This window comes from Xiphophorus hellerii, chromosome 14 (assembly GCF_003331165.1).
Source record: "Xiphophorus hellerii strain 12219 chromosome 14, Xiphophorus_hellerii-4.1, whole genome shotgun sequence".
Classification (NCBI taxonomy): Eukaryota; Metazoa; Chordata; class Actinopteri; order Cyprinodontiformes; family Poeciliidae; genus Xiphophorus; species Xiphophorus hellerii.
Window position 1 is genome coordinate 24,757,312 of NC_045685.1, and position 15,256 is coordinate 24,772,567.

Consider the following 15,256-nt stretch of genomic DNA (forward strand, 5'->3'; position numbering starts at 1 on the left):
TGGTTCAGATTAATGTCAAATTTATGTGTATCTAAATGGAAGCAGTAAAACAATGGACATTGTTCTGTTAATAAATGACTTTATTATAAGTCAAACTAAATATCGACATGATAAATCTTAACTGAGGACACGTAAAACCAAAGCCTTTCAGGAACAGCAACCAGTAGAATAAAAATAGGATTTTAGCCGCTACAGTTTTTATACTTTTAGATCAACATTATTAGATTATTTTTCTTCTCTTGCTCTTTCCTTTGGTTTGTTGTTTTGTTGTATTTCCTTTCTAAATCAATAACAATAAATGACTCAATGTCATCATTATAACAATACATTCATTCATGATGATCTAACATGTTAATCAGAATAGATTGAAACAAATCTGATATTTTTCTGTGGTGGCAAAATTAGTTATAAACTAAACTATAGCAAACAAACCCGTTATATTTGTTGGGTTTTTTCTCATCTACACTTGATTCAAAATGATTCTTTCTTTCCTTCCTAAAACAAATAATCAACATTATTATTAGAATCATTAGAGCTGTTATCGGTCCCAGACAGATAAAGATGTGGATCCATCCTTGTTCTTCTGGTTCTGGAGTCAAAGTTGGTCTCTGAGTTTGGATCTGATCAGCAGCTGCTGGGAGAGAAATCAGAAATATTTATTAATATTTGATGAAAACTGAGATCCAGGAGGATTCATGTAGAAGATGAAGAAATTCAACAACTCAGGTCTCAGGATTTTATCTGAGAAAAATATTTCTTCTCACCAGTAACGTTGAGTCGACATCTTCCAGAGTTGAATCCATCTTCAGTTTTCACGTCACACAGATACAGACCAGAGTCTTCAGTCCTCAGTCTGGACACATGGAGTCTGATTCGTCCTTCTGTGAGGACGTCTTTGTCAATCTGGACTCGTCCTGAAAACTGTTTATGCTGAGACTCTGGAAACTCAACTCCATTATGGACCTGATAGAAAACCAGTTCTTTTCCATGACTTAACAAGCTGCAGTAGATGAACAGTTCCCTCCAGGTTCCCTGAGTCTTGGTGGTGAAGGTCCACTCCAGAGTGATGCTGTGGTTCTCCTCTGCCTGATAGCTGCTCTGTGTCACATTCACTACAAATGTTGCTGCTGAGGAGACAGAGAGGGAAAGAGAGGAGCAGACACACTGAGAACTGGAACATGGGAGTCTTTCAGCTCCATCTAGAGAGCTTTCTGTCACAAAGACAAGATGGAGACTGACCACAGAGACATGAGCTGAGGATGAGGAGCAGCAGGATCCTGGAGATCATCTTCATCCTGAGAGAGGAAGAGGAGGAGAGGCAGCAGAACATCAGGAACATCATCACTAACAATACAAGGAACAACTGGACTCATAACAGTGAATTATGGATTTCCTTCTTGCAATCTAAAATATTCCCACATGTTAAATCAATAAACTTTCACTGAGTTTCACATGATAAATAATCTGCATCAAACTGTTCTGGTATCTCGTCTGTTTAATCTCTAATTTACTGAATTAGTTCAGTCAGGATATCAGATGTTTGTCATCATTTCCTGCTGATGGGAAAAAGAAAAACAAAGTGAAGCAGAGAAATGGCTCCACCTGCTGGAGAACTAGAAGAACTACAGCTCCTCACCAGTATTTACATTTAACCTGCATTTCTGACCATTTATGACGAGCAGCTTAAATTCATTATTCAAACTTTACTGAGATAAAGTGTTGATCATATTTGTGTGGACTCTTAGTGTTTATGATTTTAAAAACTAAAGGAGACAGAAAATCAGCTGATTTACCTTTAAGTTGTGACTGAAATTTGAATCCTGTGGAGGAAAAACAGGTTTAAGGCTTTTATTCTGACACAATGACACGACTTTCACATTAAACGGTTGATGGACTAAGATTAGTTTTTTTTTCTAACACAACAATAGAATAATCATCTGTATTAAGAAAGAAAATGTATTTAATCTAAATAAAGACCAAACACCAAGTTTACCAAGTTTGACTTTAGTTTAATTTAGAAAGAAAAGTTGTTTAGATCTTTAGTTTTCAACAACCAGACACAGATTTGTTTTTCTGAAACTTTCTTTAAACAGAAGAACCTCAAACAGATTAAAAACTCACATTTGATCAAATAAAACATATTTATCTGATCTGTTGAGATTTTAAGTCCAAACATCTTCAAAATTCAGAGATCTCTGGATTAAATCAATGAGATTAGACTAAATATTAATTTATTTTTTATTAATTAGTCCAGCACTTGAACATTTTACAATTCAAGAATGAAACAGGAATGAAAATAATTTGTTGTAGATTAAAATCACTTTGATTCCACTGATTTATTGATCTGTTCACAGATACATTAACATTTATTACTTATGTTATTGTCTTAGTTAACAGGCAAATATACAAAAATATCAATATAACTATTGATAACTAGTAACTATTGACTGAACTGAAGTCTAAACAAATGTAAACCAAACTAATATATACTTACTTATCTGGTTGGATTGTTTTCATTGTTTCTCAGAGTTTGTAGAGCCATTTTGTTATAGTATGATCCATGTTGCAATGTTAAAACGGGAAGGTCCGAAAACACGCTGCTGCTCTACAGTTTCAGTTCTTGATGTTTTTGCTCTCAGTCCCCTGCAAAACCAACTTGTCCCATAAAATCACCACCAGCTTGTTCCTGTTTCCTAACATGTTGTGTTGATAAATGTTTAAAATTTTAAGGTTAAACCTGAGTTTTATCTAATTTTTAGAAATTCTCTGATCATTGAAAACTGAATCTGGATTCTGATTAGAATCAGTTTGATTCACTTCAGTTCAATAAAATCTATTCCAGAGGTTTATAGATCTAGAATCAGTAGATCTGCTGCTATAAACCAGATGTTTGCTCTAGTTGTTGTTTTATTTAACAGATTTCTTTCTCACAGAGATCAGTTGATCTGTTGATTCTCAGAGGAATCAGTTTTTCTGATTCATTGAACTGAATGAGTTCATTCAGATCCTCCATGTTTTCATGTTTGCTGACCAAATATATTTATTGCATCTGTTTGTAGCAGAAAAATACAGTTTTCTCTCATTTCTCCAATTAAAATAAATAATTCACTTTCATGTTAACATAAAAAGTAGACTGTTCACACAGTTAATCTGTAGATCTATAGATCTATTAGTGACAACCAGAGTTAAATCATCCATATATGTGATGAAATTCTCTCTCTGACATTATAACCAGGAAAAGTTAATACTTTGGTATTTCTATTTTATGCTGAAAGTAATACAACCAAAAAAATAAATAAGAAACAATATTATCTAACTTTTGGTTTTACATTAAAGGCTTGTGAATCTCTAACCTACAGATGAAACATTTATCATGAGGTTTGGGAGACGATACACTTCCCCTCATGTTTTCACCACAGGGTGGTTTTGTTCCCAATGACATTAAGTGAGTAAACAAAGTTTATGCAACAAAAAGAGAACTCAGCTCTGACCGACTTTACTAGCAACCTCAACAAAGGAGAAGAGGAACTGTTTCTATTCATCACTTCTCTTTCTGAAACTCTCTTTGTGTAAGAGAATTCCTTTACTGAAACTCTTTTCCTGTTTTACTGACTCTGGTTCTGAATGTGGTTCTGGTAGAGATCAGAGTCTCTGGGTCGTCAGGAGGAAGCAGAACAGAACCTGATTCCATCAGACTGTTGGACTTTAGATGACAGGAGAACAGATCCGTCCGTCTGTCTGTTCATCGTCTGTTTCTGTCGTTTCCTCCTTCAGTCTCTCCTCTGTCAGGATTTCAGTTTGGTTTCATGTTGTTGTTGATCTGCTGTCACTAAAACCAGCTGGTTTAAATATCAGAGGATTCAATCTTCACATCACAACTAATCAGAGAAAGTTTTCATTTCTTTGGAGGTTTTGGCTGATAATATTCACCCAAACAGCAACTGTGAGGCATTTAATTAATTTGAGATTTTTTTTATTATACTGCTGAATCTTTTTATTTATTTATCTATTTTTGACAAATTGAATTAAATAATTAAACCTTAAATAAATGTTTTTCAATTTATGGACGTTTTGCAGATCTTGTGCTCACAGAATCAGTGAATTATTGTTCAGCTTTAGTTGGTAACTGTCGGGATCCTGAGGTTTGTCAGCTTTTCTCCACCAGAGGGAGCCGGAGACCTTCTGAGGGCGTGAGTCGGCGTCCGCACACCTGTCCTCCATCTACTCATTTGGAGGCATATAAATGGAGGAGGATGCTGACACTTCTCTGCCAGAGTGTTAGCCTGTAATGGTACCGGCTTACCTTGAGCTACTTCTACCAGGATTTGTCCCCCAGATTCTGACCCTTCTTGTCTCTCTGTTCCCAGCTACCCTGGTCTGGAGCTATCTGGTCATCAGTCGCCCTCGAGACGGAATCCTCACCGCCTTGAGCCTTACCTGTCCGTCCTCCGCCGCCGCCGCCTCTGATTTCGACCCTCAACCCGCTGACCAGCCTCTAGACCCTCAAGGTCCTCTCCCGGTTCAATACTCCCCCCCGAACAGGTATATCCTCAACCTCCACCAAACGTCAAATTTCCTGGGTCCTGACTAATCATCTCTGTCCTCCCCTAGTTGCCCTGAGATCTGCCAGACGAACTGGGATCCTAATTCCTTTTGTTTGAGTTCACTGTAAATAAATCACACTATTGTATTTCCTGTCTCTGGAGTGTTTCTGCATGTGGGTTAGAAAACTCGACACCAACATGACAGTAACTTTGTCTTTAATAGAGAAAGAATAAAATCTCAAACTCCTGCAGGTGTTCAGATTGATAATTCACCTCCTGAATCCTGACAGATGGATTTAACCTCAATAAAAATAAACTAAATTAAAACTTTCTGCTCTGACATCACAGGAAGTTGAACCTGGAATCAGATTTAAATGTTCGCAGCATCACAGACCAGAAACCTGCTGCTGTATTTATTTATGGCCACAAAGTGGCAGTGTCACAGTTTTAATTTTATTTTATTTTTTTACTTATTTTGCCATAGCATAGTTAAAACATATTTGAATCAGAAAGTTCAGGAGTTTCCATATGAAGGAGCTGAGGTCAAAGGTCAGACTGAGTTGTTATGAGTCCAGTTGTTCCTTGTATTGTTAGTGATGATGTTCCTGATGTTCTGCTGCCTCTCCTCCTCTTCCTCTCTCAGGATGAAGATGATCTCCAGGATCCTGCTGCTCCTCATCCTCAGCTCATGTCTCTGTGGTCAGTCTCCATCTTGTCTTTGTGACAGAAAGCTCTCTAGATGGAGCTGAAAGACTCCCATGTTCCAGTTCTCAGTGTGTCTGCTCCTCTCTTTCCCTCTCTGTCTCCTCAGCAGCAACATTTGTAGTGAATGTGACACAGAGCAGCTATCAGGCAGAGGAGAACCACAGCATCACTCTGGAGTGGACCTTCACCACCAAGACTCAGGGATCCTGGAAGAATCTGTTCATCTACTGCTGCTTGTTGGCTCCTCATAAAGAATCAGTTCTGTATCAGGTCCATGAAGGAGTTGAGATTCCAGATTCTCAGCATGAACAGTTTTCAGGACGAGTCCAGATTGACAAAGACGTCCTCAGAGAAGGACGAATCAGACTCCATGTGTCCAGACTGAGGACTGAAGACTCTGGTCTGTATCTGTGTGACGTGAAAACTGAAGATGGATTCAACTCTGGAAGATGTCGACTCAACGTTACTGGTGAGAAGAAAAATTCTGATAAATATATTTTTTCTCTAATAGTTAATGAAGATGTTGACGAACCAACATCTTCATCTTCTACATGAATCCTCCTGGATCTCAGTTTTTATCAAATATCAATAAATATTTCTGATTTCTCTCTCAGCAGCTGCTGATCAGATCCAAACTCAGAGACCAACTTTGACTCCAGAACCAGAGAGATGAGGAAGGATCATCATCTTCCTCAGTCTGGGACTGACAGCAGCTCTAATGGTTCTAATAATAATATTGATTATTTGGTTTATCAAGAAAAGGAGAAAAGAAACCAAACTTTTTGACAAAGAACAGATTTGTTTGAACTTGTTCTGTTTGACTTATTAGATTGTAATAATTATGACTTTGAGCCGTTTATTGTTTTGCTTCAGATTCATGTTTTAAATCATTTCAAATGATTTCTGGACAACAACCAGAAACAATGATCTGTTATTCTGTTACTCAGATTAATTTATTCTGTTTCACTTTATGTGTTTAAAATATTGTTTTGGAGGGACCAATGGTGACAACAGTGGTAGGAGTTTGTCCTGAAATTAACATGTTGCTGCTTCAATCTGCCTCTTTCTTAATGTCCTTGGACAAGACGCTTCACCTGCCAGTGGCTCCGGTCCATAGTAGCCTTGCCTCTGCCAAATTGCTCCAGGGCAGCTGTGGTGTAACTGGGTGGTATATTAGTTGAGAACAGTGTTTACATGAAATGGCTGTAAATTCCCACCTGTTTCTGGCCCTTGACTACATCAATGCCCCGTTTCCCCACCTTCGCTTCCGTGTGGCAGCGTTGTTGGGCTCATCAGTGTGTATAGGCACTGGGTGTGCCCAGCAAGCTATGAGAGTCGGGTCCATTGTGGTGTGCAGTTGGATCTGTCGGATGAGCGCTGGTGCCGTGCTCGTCTGGCTGCTGCACCAGGATTTGGACCCTGGATATTTGTGCTGCTGGTAGGGTGAATGGATGTTTGATGTCACCTGTGGCTGGTTCTGTGTAATGTCGGGTCGCTTTTTAGATTGTTGCTACTGATTTTTCTGACGTGTTTTCTGCAGCTTTTAAGATGCATTTCAGTGGATTTTCACTGCAGTGTCTGAATGTGCCCATTTGTGTGTCTGATTAAGATACTAGTCTTTCATTTTACCTTATATGGCTTTATTATTGTGAGCAGACACTTTATTGTCATTTTTGGGTATTACAGATTGCTGCTGTTGCATATTATGCTCTCACCAAGGTGCATTTTTTAGATGCTCTCAGTTAATTGGCTAATAGGTCGTCCTCTAGAGCTGGAGTTGTAGCACAAACACTGCAGGACAAGAACACAGTTCATATTTCTTTTTTTTATTTTATGAATTAGCTGATTGGGCACAGCTTTATAGGACTGGGTTGACGCATTGTGAGATTTGTTTTTCTTTTGTTTAATATTATTTTGTGTCATTAATTTGTGTTGCTACTAATTTGGTTTGCAGTTGTTTTTGTTTAAGTCTCAGATTGCTTCTAGTGTTGTCCTGGGTTATTTATATGCAAGTAAAATATATTTTGTATACTATTTCTGTTTCATCATTTTAAGCCAGATCTACCTGAGTACTTTTAACTGGGAGATCCTAGGCTACTTGATGTTATTGGCTTTAGGGCCACGTCCTTCCCCCGTGTTACAGTGGCTATTATCCAGTATTTGTCACCATCAGTGTGTGAATGTGTGAATGGATGAATGGCTGAATGCAGTGTGAAGCATTTTGGAATCATCTGGACTTGATAAAGAGCCATACATGTACAAGCCATTTATAATTTTTTATGGAAATGGTTAATTAGAGCTCTAATTTATTATTTCACAAATATATTTAAACAGTCTTGTAATTTTGACCTGTGTGTTTTTGCTTTTTCATCATAGATCTCATAATCAGTGTGTTTTGGGTCATTGTTTGTAGAAAAGTTATAAATGTATATATTGAGGTTTCATTAGAGAACTGTTATTTCTTCAAAGTATCCAAGCTTGTTTCTTTAAACTTAGTTTTGGGTAAGTTTATATTTTTGATTCAATGTGTTTTTGTTCATCTTTGTGTATTTAATGAGCCTCAGTGAATCTCTCACTCTGTTTACTTGTTTCCACTTTAATGTCTAATTATGAGTCAATCTGCTCTTTATTTGTGCTGTAGGTCAAACTTCTGAAACTGTCAGTAAACAGGGAAAATATTGTTTATCTTTAAATTAATAAAATACTGTTTGTTGTTTGTTGTTACTGTTATATTTAGACATTTTTACATGTTGTATTTACTACTGACTACAAGACAGACATTCTGCATTCTGTTGGCTTTGTATCTAATAAAGTTCTGTATGTTATTTAAGATCAGCTTTATTGATTTTTTTTTATTTATCTGAACCAAACTAGGTCAAACTAAGCCTGCCCCCTAATGGCGACAGATGGTTCTGTAGGTTAGAAACATTCTGTTGGTTTATTTGCTCTTCTTGTCTGAAAACTGTCTGAAAGTTGCTTTTAATCAACGTATAATAATTTGTTATGATTGAAAATAATTCAGCTACAGAAACCGATTCCGTGGAATAAACAGGTGGTTTAACGGCTCCTTTAAGAGAAACAGGAAGAATGATGACGTAACAATGGTTTCCGCAATGTTACCCAGAAACAGGAAGTTAAAAAACCTTTTCTTCTCTGATCTTCAACACAGAAGATCTGAAACGGTCAGTTTTTATTCATGTTTGCAGATTTAAAGAGTTTAGAAAATTCACACATTAAAGGAAGGTTTAGTTGATGTTGGAACAAAGTTTTAGCAGCAATATTAGTACAATTCTTCATGTTTCTGTTCAAGTTTGTTTCGCTCTTTTCTTATTACATAACATATCTTTATATTAATAATAATGGTATAAACTCTGTAGAGGTTTTGACTAAACAGATTAAACAAAGCAGAATTTCTCGCCATGTGTTGATTTTCGTAATGCGCATACGGGCCTATATTACGTGACTGCGCTGCTTTTTTCATGAAGATTTCTGTGCAAAGGTCATTTCAGTGTCATGATTCCAGCCCTTCAGCTCTGCCTTGGCTGTGCTGATTGCTCATTGCCCTCACCTGCACTGAGCTGGTTCCTACTTAAACAGCTGCTCGTCACCAGCTCAGTGCGAGATCGTCTGTTGCCCCTGTCACAGCTTTCAAGCCGTGTCTCATGTTTCAAAGCGTTTTCTGGTTTCTGATCCTGCCTGTTTTTGACCACAGATTTTTGCCTAATCCTTCTGCTGTTGAAAGTCCTGTTGCTGAACCCTGCCTGTCTCTGACCCTGCCTCCTGCCTTCTGGATTCTGGATTTTCACTGCCTGAGACCCTCCCTTGCATGACCCTGGACCGTTTCACGACTCAGCCTCTGGTTGGTGGATTTTGTCCCTGTCGTCTGTTTGTCCCCTGAGACCTCCACAGATCTCCCCTTGTCCATTCACCCTCCCCTCCCCCGGCTGGACTCCTGACCCATGTGGATTCCTCGTCCTTGACCCACTAGTGTGACCACACCCTTCTACACCATTTACTTTAGTAATAAAACTTTTTGGTTAACCATCCTCTTGTTGTGGCTGCGTTTTGGGTTCTGGCTGATTCTGCTTTTACCATTACATTCAGCTTTTAATTATTAAATATTTACTATGTATATATGCATATTTTCTTCTCTATGCGTCATGTTTGCTGAAAAAACGTCCGTTTCTGTGTAATAGCGATTATTACAGAAACGCCCAGTTAACAAAGATGTTTCGGTTTGAAACTAAACTAAAACTAATTACCAGATTCTCGTCAATTTTCTGCATGAGTTTTTAAACTTTAAGCTAAACTAATTAAGCGTCTGCAGATCTGATCAGTCTAAGTGAAACATTTTATAATCCTCCGTTTTGTTCTTCACCTGGACGCCATATTGAAATGACTACACCTCTATAATTATCATGTGATCAGAGTGAATAGTAACTTGTTACATTAACTTGAGTAACTTTTTAGAACAAATGTACTTTTAGGAGTTTTTATTACTTCGCCATCATTTTTACTTGAGTAATTTTATTCTGAAATGTTTCTAACTTGAGTAAAATCTCTGGATTTTCTACCCACTGAATGAAAACCAAACATGTTTTAACCAAGAATTCAAACACAGACACACACCTGCAGTTTTTGTTAAAGCTTCATAAGTTTTTTATGGAAAGGAACTGATTTGGAATATATATATATATATATATATATTACCAGGTCAGGAAAAAGTTTTAATTTAGAGAAAGGGAGCAGGAAGTAGGCTAGTTATGCTAGCTTGACTTTGACAACCTTAACATGTAGATGTGCTGAGGAATTTGGTGTATCCGGTTCTGTTAAAAAACAAAGGCAACTCTCTGACAGTTCATCAGTAGTGCAGGTGTTTAAATTGGCTAATCAACCACTGCTGGGTTCAGATAGCCACTTATTAATAATCGTAAATAAAACATCAAGCCTGAAAATGTAATACTTCATGTATGGGAATAGTTTGCACGTTTTCTGGTGTTGATTTCTGACACACTAGTGAAGCTATTGTCGGTCAGTTGCTATGACAATGGGTCTGTATCTAGCATAGCCAATAGATGAACAAGAAAAGAATATGAGTCTTTTTGAGTTGTTCTTCAACTGTTGGTCTGCGTCATTTTCCCCTTTGCTGTGGCGCACTGCACTAATTTAATAATACCCACATTTCCCGTTAAAGTTTTTTAACAGAGTCTTTATACTGCAGCAGCGCAGCTATGGATGGCAGGTCAAAGAATCGTCTTTCTGCCATCCAGCTTTGGGCACATCTGCAAAAGTTGATAATAATATGCATCGTGTCTGTAGGCAAACTGATGCTTTTATCAATTCAGTCAGTACTTTGAGGACATTCATGATCTTGATATTGCCCTAATGAAAATGAGTTTGATACCCATGTTATAAGATGATTTTATCTTTTTCATTTGGGCTTTCTGGGCTTCCATACAAAGGTAAAATAGTACAACATGCTGGGGTTCTATTGACCCAGAAAACCTGATCAGGTTATTCATTTGTTCACGACATATTGACAAGTTTGACTTAATAATTCCTGATTCAACTAAAGAAAGTTGAACATTGTAAATAATCTCATTAATAATATTGTTAAAACTCTAAAACATGTATAATAATTCAGTGTTTAACTTTACAACTGAGTTTCAACCTGAAAGACTATAACCTGATATAATAACATTAGACTATTTTACAAAGTAAAAAGTTACAATATACATTCCAACATGGTTCTTCTCATCACGACTTAGGATTGGACACACTGGTCTAAATAGATCACTATTTTTGATAGGGAAACATCAGACAGGGAAATGTGACTGCAGGGAAGATGAGACATTGGAGCATGTTATTTTAAGTTGCAGGAATGATCTGTTTCAGAGAAACGTTAATAAGAAACCTTAGTAATATGAAAATGAAATTTGATATTGTTGATTTATTGCAAAAGGACTCGGGAAGCAGAGGATATCAGGCTATATTTGATTTTTTTGAAACAAAGTAAGTTATATAATAGGATATAGTTTTTTTTTTTGTTTGTTTGTGTTGTCATGTGGTCCACACTCCTTACCAGTTGGTGGCGGTAATGCTCACCCAACGTTTTTTGCCAACCGCCAATAAATTTCATCAAGAAGAAGAAGAAGAGATAACGGTCGCTAACACTGATGTTTATGAGCGCTGTGTAGCTGTACTCCTAGTAGAGATATTTTGATTTACAGGTAAGCTGGTGATGTTAATAATAAACTCTATGTTATGTTATTGTGTTCTGTTAAAAGACAAGTAAAATTACATTGTGTGATTTAAGTATTGCAATCCTAAAAATCCTAAAATTTCTTAATTTTAGGATTTTTTAAGAAAGTTTCTTAAAACTTTCTTAAAAGTTTCTTAATCTAAATGAATAAATCCTAAAAAAAAAAAAATCCTAAAATTTTTTTTAAATGCGTTTTTTAAAAAATGCATTTAGTTGTACATAAACTAAATAGTGTCCGTTCATACAGTTTAGGCTCCATGAAAGGAGAAATTACGTGTTAGAGAAGGCGTTCCGGCATCCTTCTGAGAATTTATTCTCTAACAATCATATGATTTTTCTACATCAAGTAAAGAAATTATTTCTAATAAGATCTTTATAGAAGATCACATCACAAAATAAAATGTTTTTTAACTCTTTTATTATCAGTAAAAAAAAAACAAAAACAAATGTTTTGATCATCATGGAGTTGAAGTTTATGTCAACTGCATTCAGTTTATCTAACGTGTTTTTAGCCTCTATTGAAGTATTCCACCATGTTGGCCATTAAGTCCCAGTTAGCTTTTCATCTGGACACTTAGTAAAAAATCATAAGCTTGAATTTTTTATCCTGATCTGACTTAGAAACAAACCACATGAATTCTGCAGAATTTTACCACAAAATTAGTTTTGCGGTTCCTTAAGTGACTGAAAAAAATATGAAAAGAACGAAGCAAAACTGACTTTGTCTCATCCTTCGCCTCTGCCTCTATATTTGAAATTCAGGACAGAGACGGTGTTGTAATTTCCTGCATAAACATTTATGATTCCTGAGAAAGGATCCGAGAACGCAAATCATCCTGAGTAAACAGCAGCAGGCGGGGAACTGTGTTCAGCTCCAAAGGAATCATATCAATCAACGTGTGAACAACAAAAGTGTCCAGTAACGACTTGCTACATGTCAGAATTGGTCAAATATTTAATGTTCCAATATGCATCAGCAAATCAACAATTCAGTTCAATGTAAATAGAAATTAAATGTCGTAATATCCAGTATCAAGCAGTCTTCTAAAGACAGTGTTGCCGTCATGGCCTGCTAACTGTTCCAATAGCTAACATTGGAATATTCCAATATTCCAATATGGATTTTTCTATATCTAAATGTGACTGTGCGGTGAAGCTAAAAATTAAACTACTGTAATAATTGGTGCAACAACAGTTACATTTTGTCAGAAATATTTACAAATAAAATATAAATGGGGCATATGGGATCATTTCACCTCCTCTGGGTGTCACAGACACAGAATCTGAGCACCGGCAAGAGGAGCGTTCATATCTACTAGCTGGGGTTTATTTGACTATTTTTATGATTTACTTCATTTGTAAGAAATAAGCTATGTAGGAATATATATGTGTGCCTGTGTTGCATTGTGCGTGTTTGTGTTTGTGTGGGTCAGACACACAACGTGTCCACATTTGTGTGGCTCATAAGCATTGTGTTGATTTTGTGCTCCACTTACATGAAGAGCATTAGGGTTGTGTTTGTGTGAGTCGTGTGGAAATTAGGGCATAAGCAAATTATCACTGATATTTAAGATAAGTTATAATTTGCTTATCTTAGAGATAAGTGAATTATCTCTAAGATAATAAACAAATTATTACGTATCTCTAAGATAAGTAATAATTTGCTTATTATTATCTGTAATAAGTAATAATTTGCTTATTATCTTAGAGATAAATAAATTATCTCTAAGATAATAAGCAAATTATTACGTATCTCTAAGATAAGTAATTGTGTGTCTGTAATAATTGCTCGTCTTAAGCAAATTATTCTCAGGTAAGAGAAGATCCTACATCATGGTCCTGCTGCTGGCCTCTGGTCTGTTGTCTCCTCCCCGACTCTTTGCTCCTTCTATTGTGACAATAAACATTTCTTTAAAATATATCAAAAGCAACAGTGAGAACAACTTTTGCAAAGGAAAAAAACAGGACTGGGTTTATTCCTGGCAACAACTAGCTATCAAGCAATGCAACATGGCTCAACAGCAACAGCAAGGGCCCCTCCTTTTCCAGTTCAGGCATTCGCCTTGTTAGGCCTACGACAAAGATTATTTGCCCACAACTGATGAAGCCAATAGGACCTCATCACATCTGCAAAAAGCAGAGACGAGATGCTAAGGCCACTAAAACGGATCCCATTAAAAAACCTTGACTGCATCTAGAAACTGGTGGGGAAGAGCAACCTGTGGAGAGCAACCTGTGGAGAGCAACCTGTGGAGAGCAACCTGTGGAGGGCAACCTGTGGAGGGCAACCTGTGGAAAGCAACCTGTGGAGAGCAACCTGTGGAGAGCAACCTGTGGAGGGCAACCTGTGGAAAGCAACCTGTGGAGAGCAACCTGTGGAGAGCAACCTGTGGAGAGCAACCTGTGGAGGGCAACCTGTGGAGGGCAACCTGCAGAGGGCAACCTGCGGAGGGCAACCTATGGAGAGCAACCTGTGGAGAGCAACCTGCGGAGAGCAACCTGTGGAGGGCAACTCTCACTATGTTTCTCTAATCTGAACCATTTGCAAATTCAATTTTCTAGAAATTACTACCTTTGTGAGGACAATGTACATTAGTCAATAACCCCAATTTAAATCATTTTTGAAATCCTGGGGGGAACCGGAGCACCCGGAGAAAACCCCACACTAACACGGGGAGAACAGACAAACTCCCACAGAAAGAGGCGCCTGGTTGAGAATGAAGAACGCTTTTCTGTGAAGATGCAGCACTAACCACTGCATCACCGTGTTGTCCTTTTTTGTTTTTTAGTCTAAAATGTAAAATGTAATTTGGGGTTTTGAAAATGGTTCAGGACTGACCTGGACTCTTTAACTAGTTGCTTGTTTTAGAGGTTTTCTTGCTTTTCTCACCACAAATGTTTCTCCAATCTGAATCGTTTGCAAATTAAATTTTCCAGAAATTAATACTACCTTTTTTGAGGACAATTTACTTTGGTCAATAACCCTAATTTATATGGTTTTGGAAATCTGTGGGAAACCGGAGCACCCGGAGAAAAACCCACGGTCATTTTTTTGGGGGGGATCTAAAATAAGAAATATATTTTGGGGTTGCAAACGGTTCAGAAATTAAATTTTTTCCTAGTCGCTTGACTCAGAGGCTTTCTTGCTTTTCTTCTTGAACATTTGTGGTTTTCTGAGCCCCAAACAGTGTCGTATCTTCTTCCACACTGATTTTTCCTCGGCGACTGCCCCCACTGGTTCCTGTGACAGATTTTCCACAGAGCGGTCCGTCACGTCCATGGATTCTAAGTTACTCGGCATGTTTTCCGTAAAGTCATTTACCTGGTTGGGAGAGGCATCAGGAACATCAATGTTTTCTGACAGGGTTTCCTCTGTCAGACGGTCCTGATCCAAGGACGCAGTGTCAGAAACCTTGTTTTCCGGGGTAGTGTCTTTCTCGTTTGGTTCTTTTTGTCTCTCAGGTCCTAATTCGTGTTTGTGTTGATGATCAGTTTCCATGTTTTCCTGCTGTGAGTTAAGCTCACAGCCGGAGGGAAGTTGTTGAAAAGCAGTCAGTTGTTTTAGGAGACTGTCTTTCTCAGCTTTAAGCTCGGTGATAATCTTCAGGACACTCATCATTTGCTCTGAATAAGTTTTAATCTCTTTATGTATATGCTGCTTAGATGTTTCTAACTGCTGCATTAGAGTCAGAACATTTCCTTCATATCTGGCTTTTAGTTCGTGGTAATTAACTGTTGCGAATTC

General features: G+C 37.5%; 2 protein-coding genes across 5 annotated transcripts in view; one reads left to right on the forward strand and one right to left on the reverse strand.

Annotated features, from left to right (window-relative positions):
- LOC116733131 (butyrophilin-like protein 8) overlaps positions 1 to 2,625 on the reverse strand; it is a 766,651-nt gene extending 764,026 nt beyond the window's left edge. Inside the window, exons 1-5 of one of the 4 annotated variants that reach the window (XM_032583898.1) lie at positions 2,495 to 2,625; positions 1,794 to 1,820; positions 1,240 to 1,295; positions 765 to 1,124; positions 60 to 634 (exon numbers count right to left, since the gene is read on the reverse strand). In XM_032583898.1, the coding sequence (XP_032439789.1) occupies positions 402 to 634; positions 765 to 1,124; positions 1,240 to 1,294 (648 nt within the window). In that variant the 5' untranslated portion in view covers position 1,295; positions 1,794 to 1,820; positions 2,495 to 2,625 and the 3' untranslated portion in view covers positions 60 to 401. Of the gene's footprint in view, positions 1 to 59; positions 635 to 764; positions 1,128 to 1,239; positions 1,296 to 1,793; positions 1,821 to 2,494 lie in introns of those variants that run through there. The other 3 variants (XM_032583896.1, XM_032583897.1, XM_032583881.1) reach the window with 3 other exon arrangements.
- Positions 1 to 15,256, forward strand: part of LOC116733102 (gastrula zinc finger protein XlCGF57.1-like) — a 366,755-nt gene that overhangs the window by 259,602 nt on the left and 91,897 nt on the right. The window lies entirely within an intron of this gene.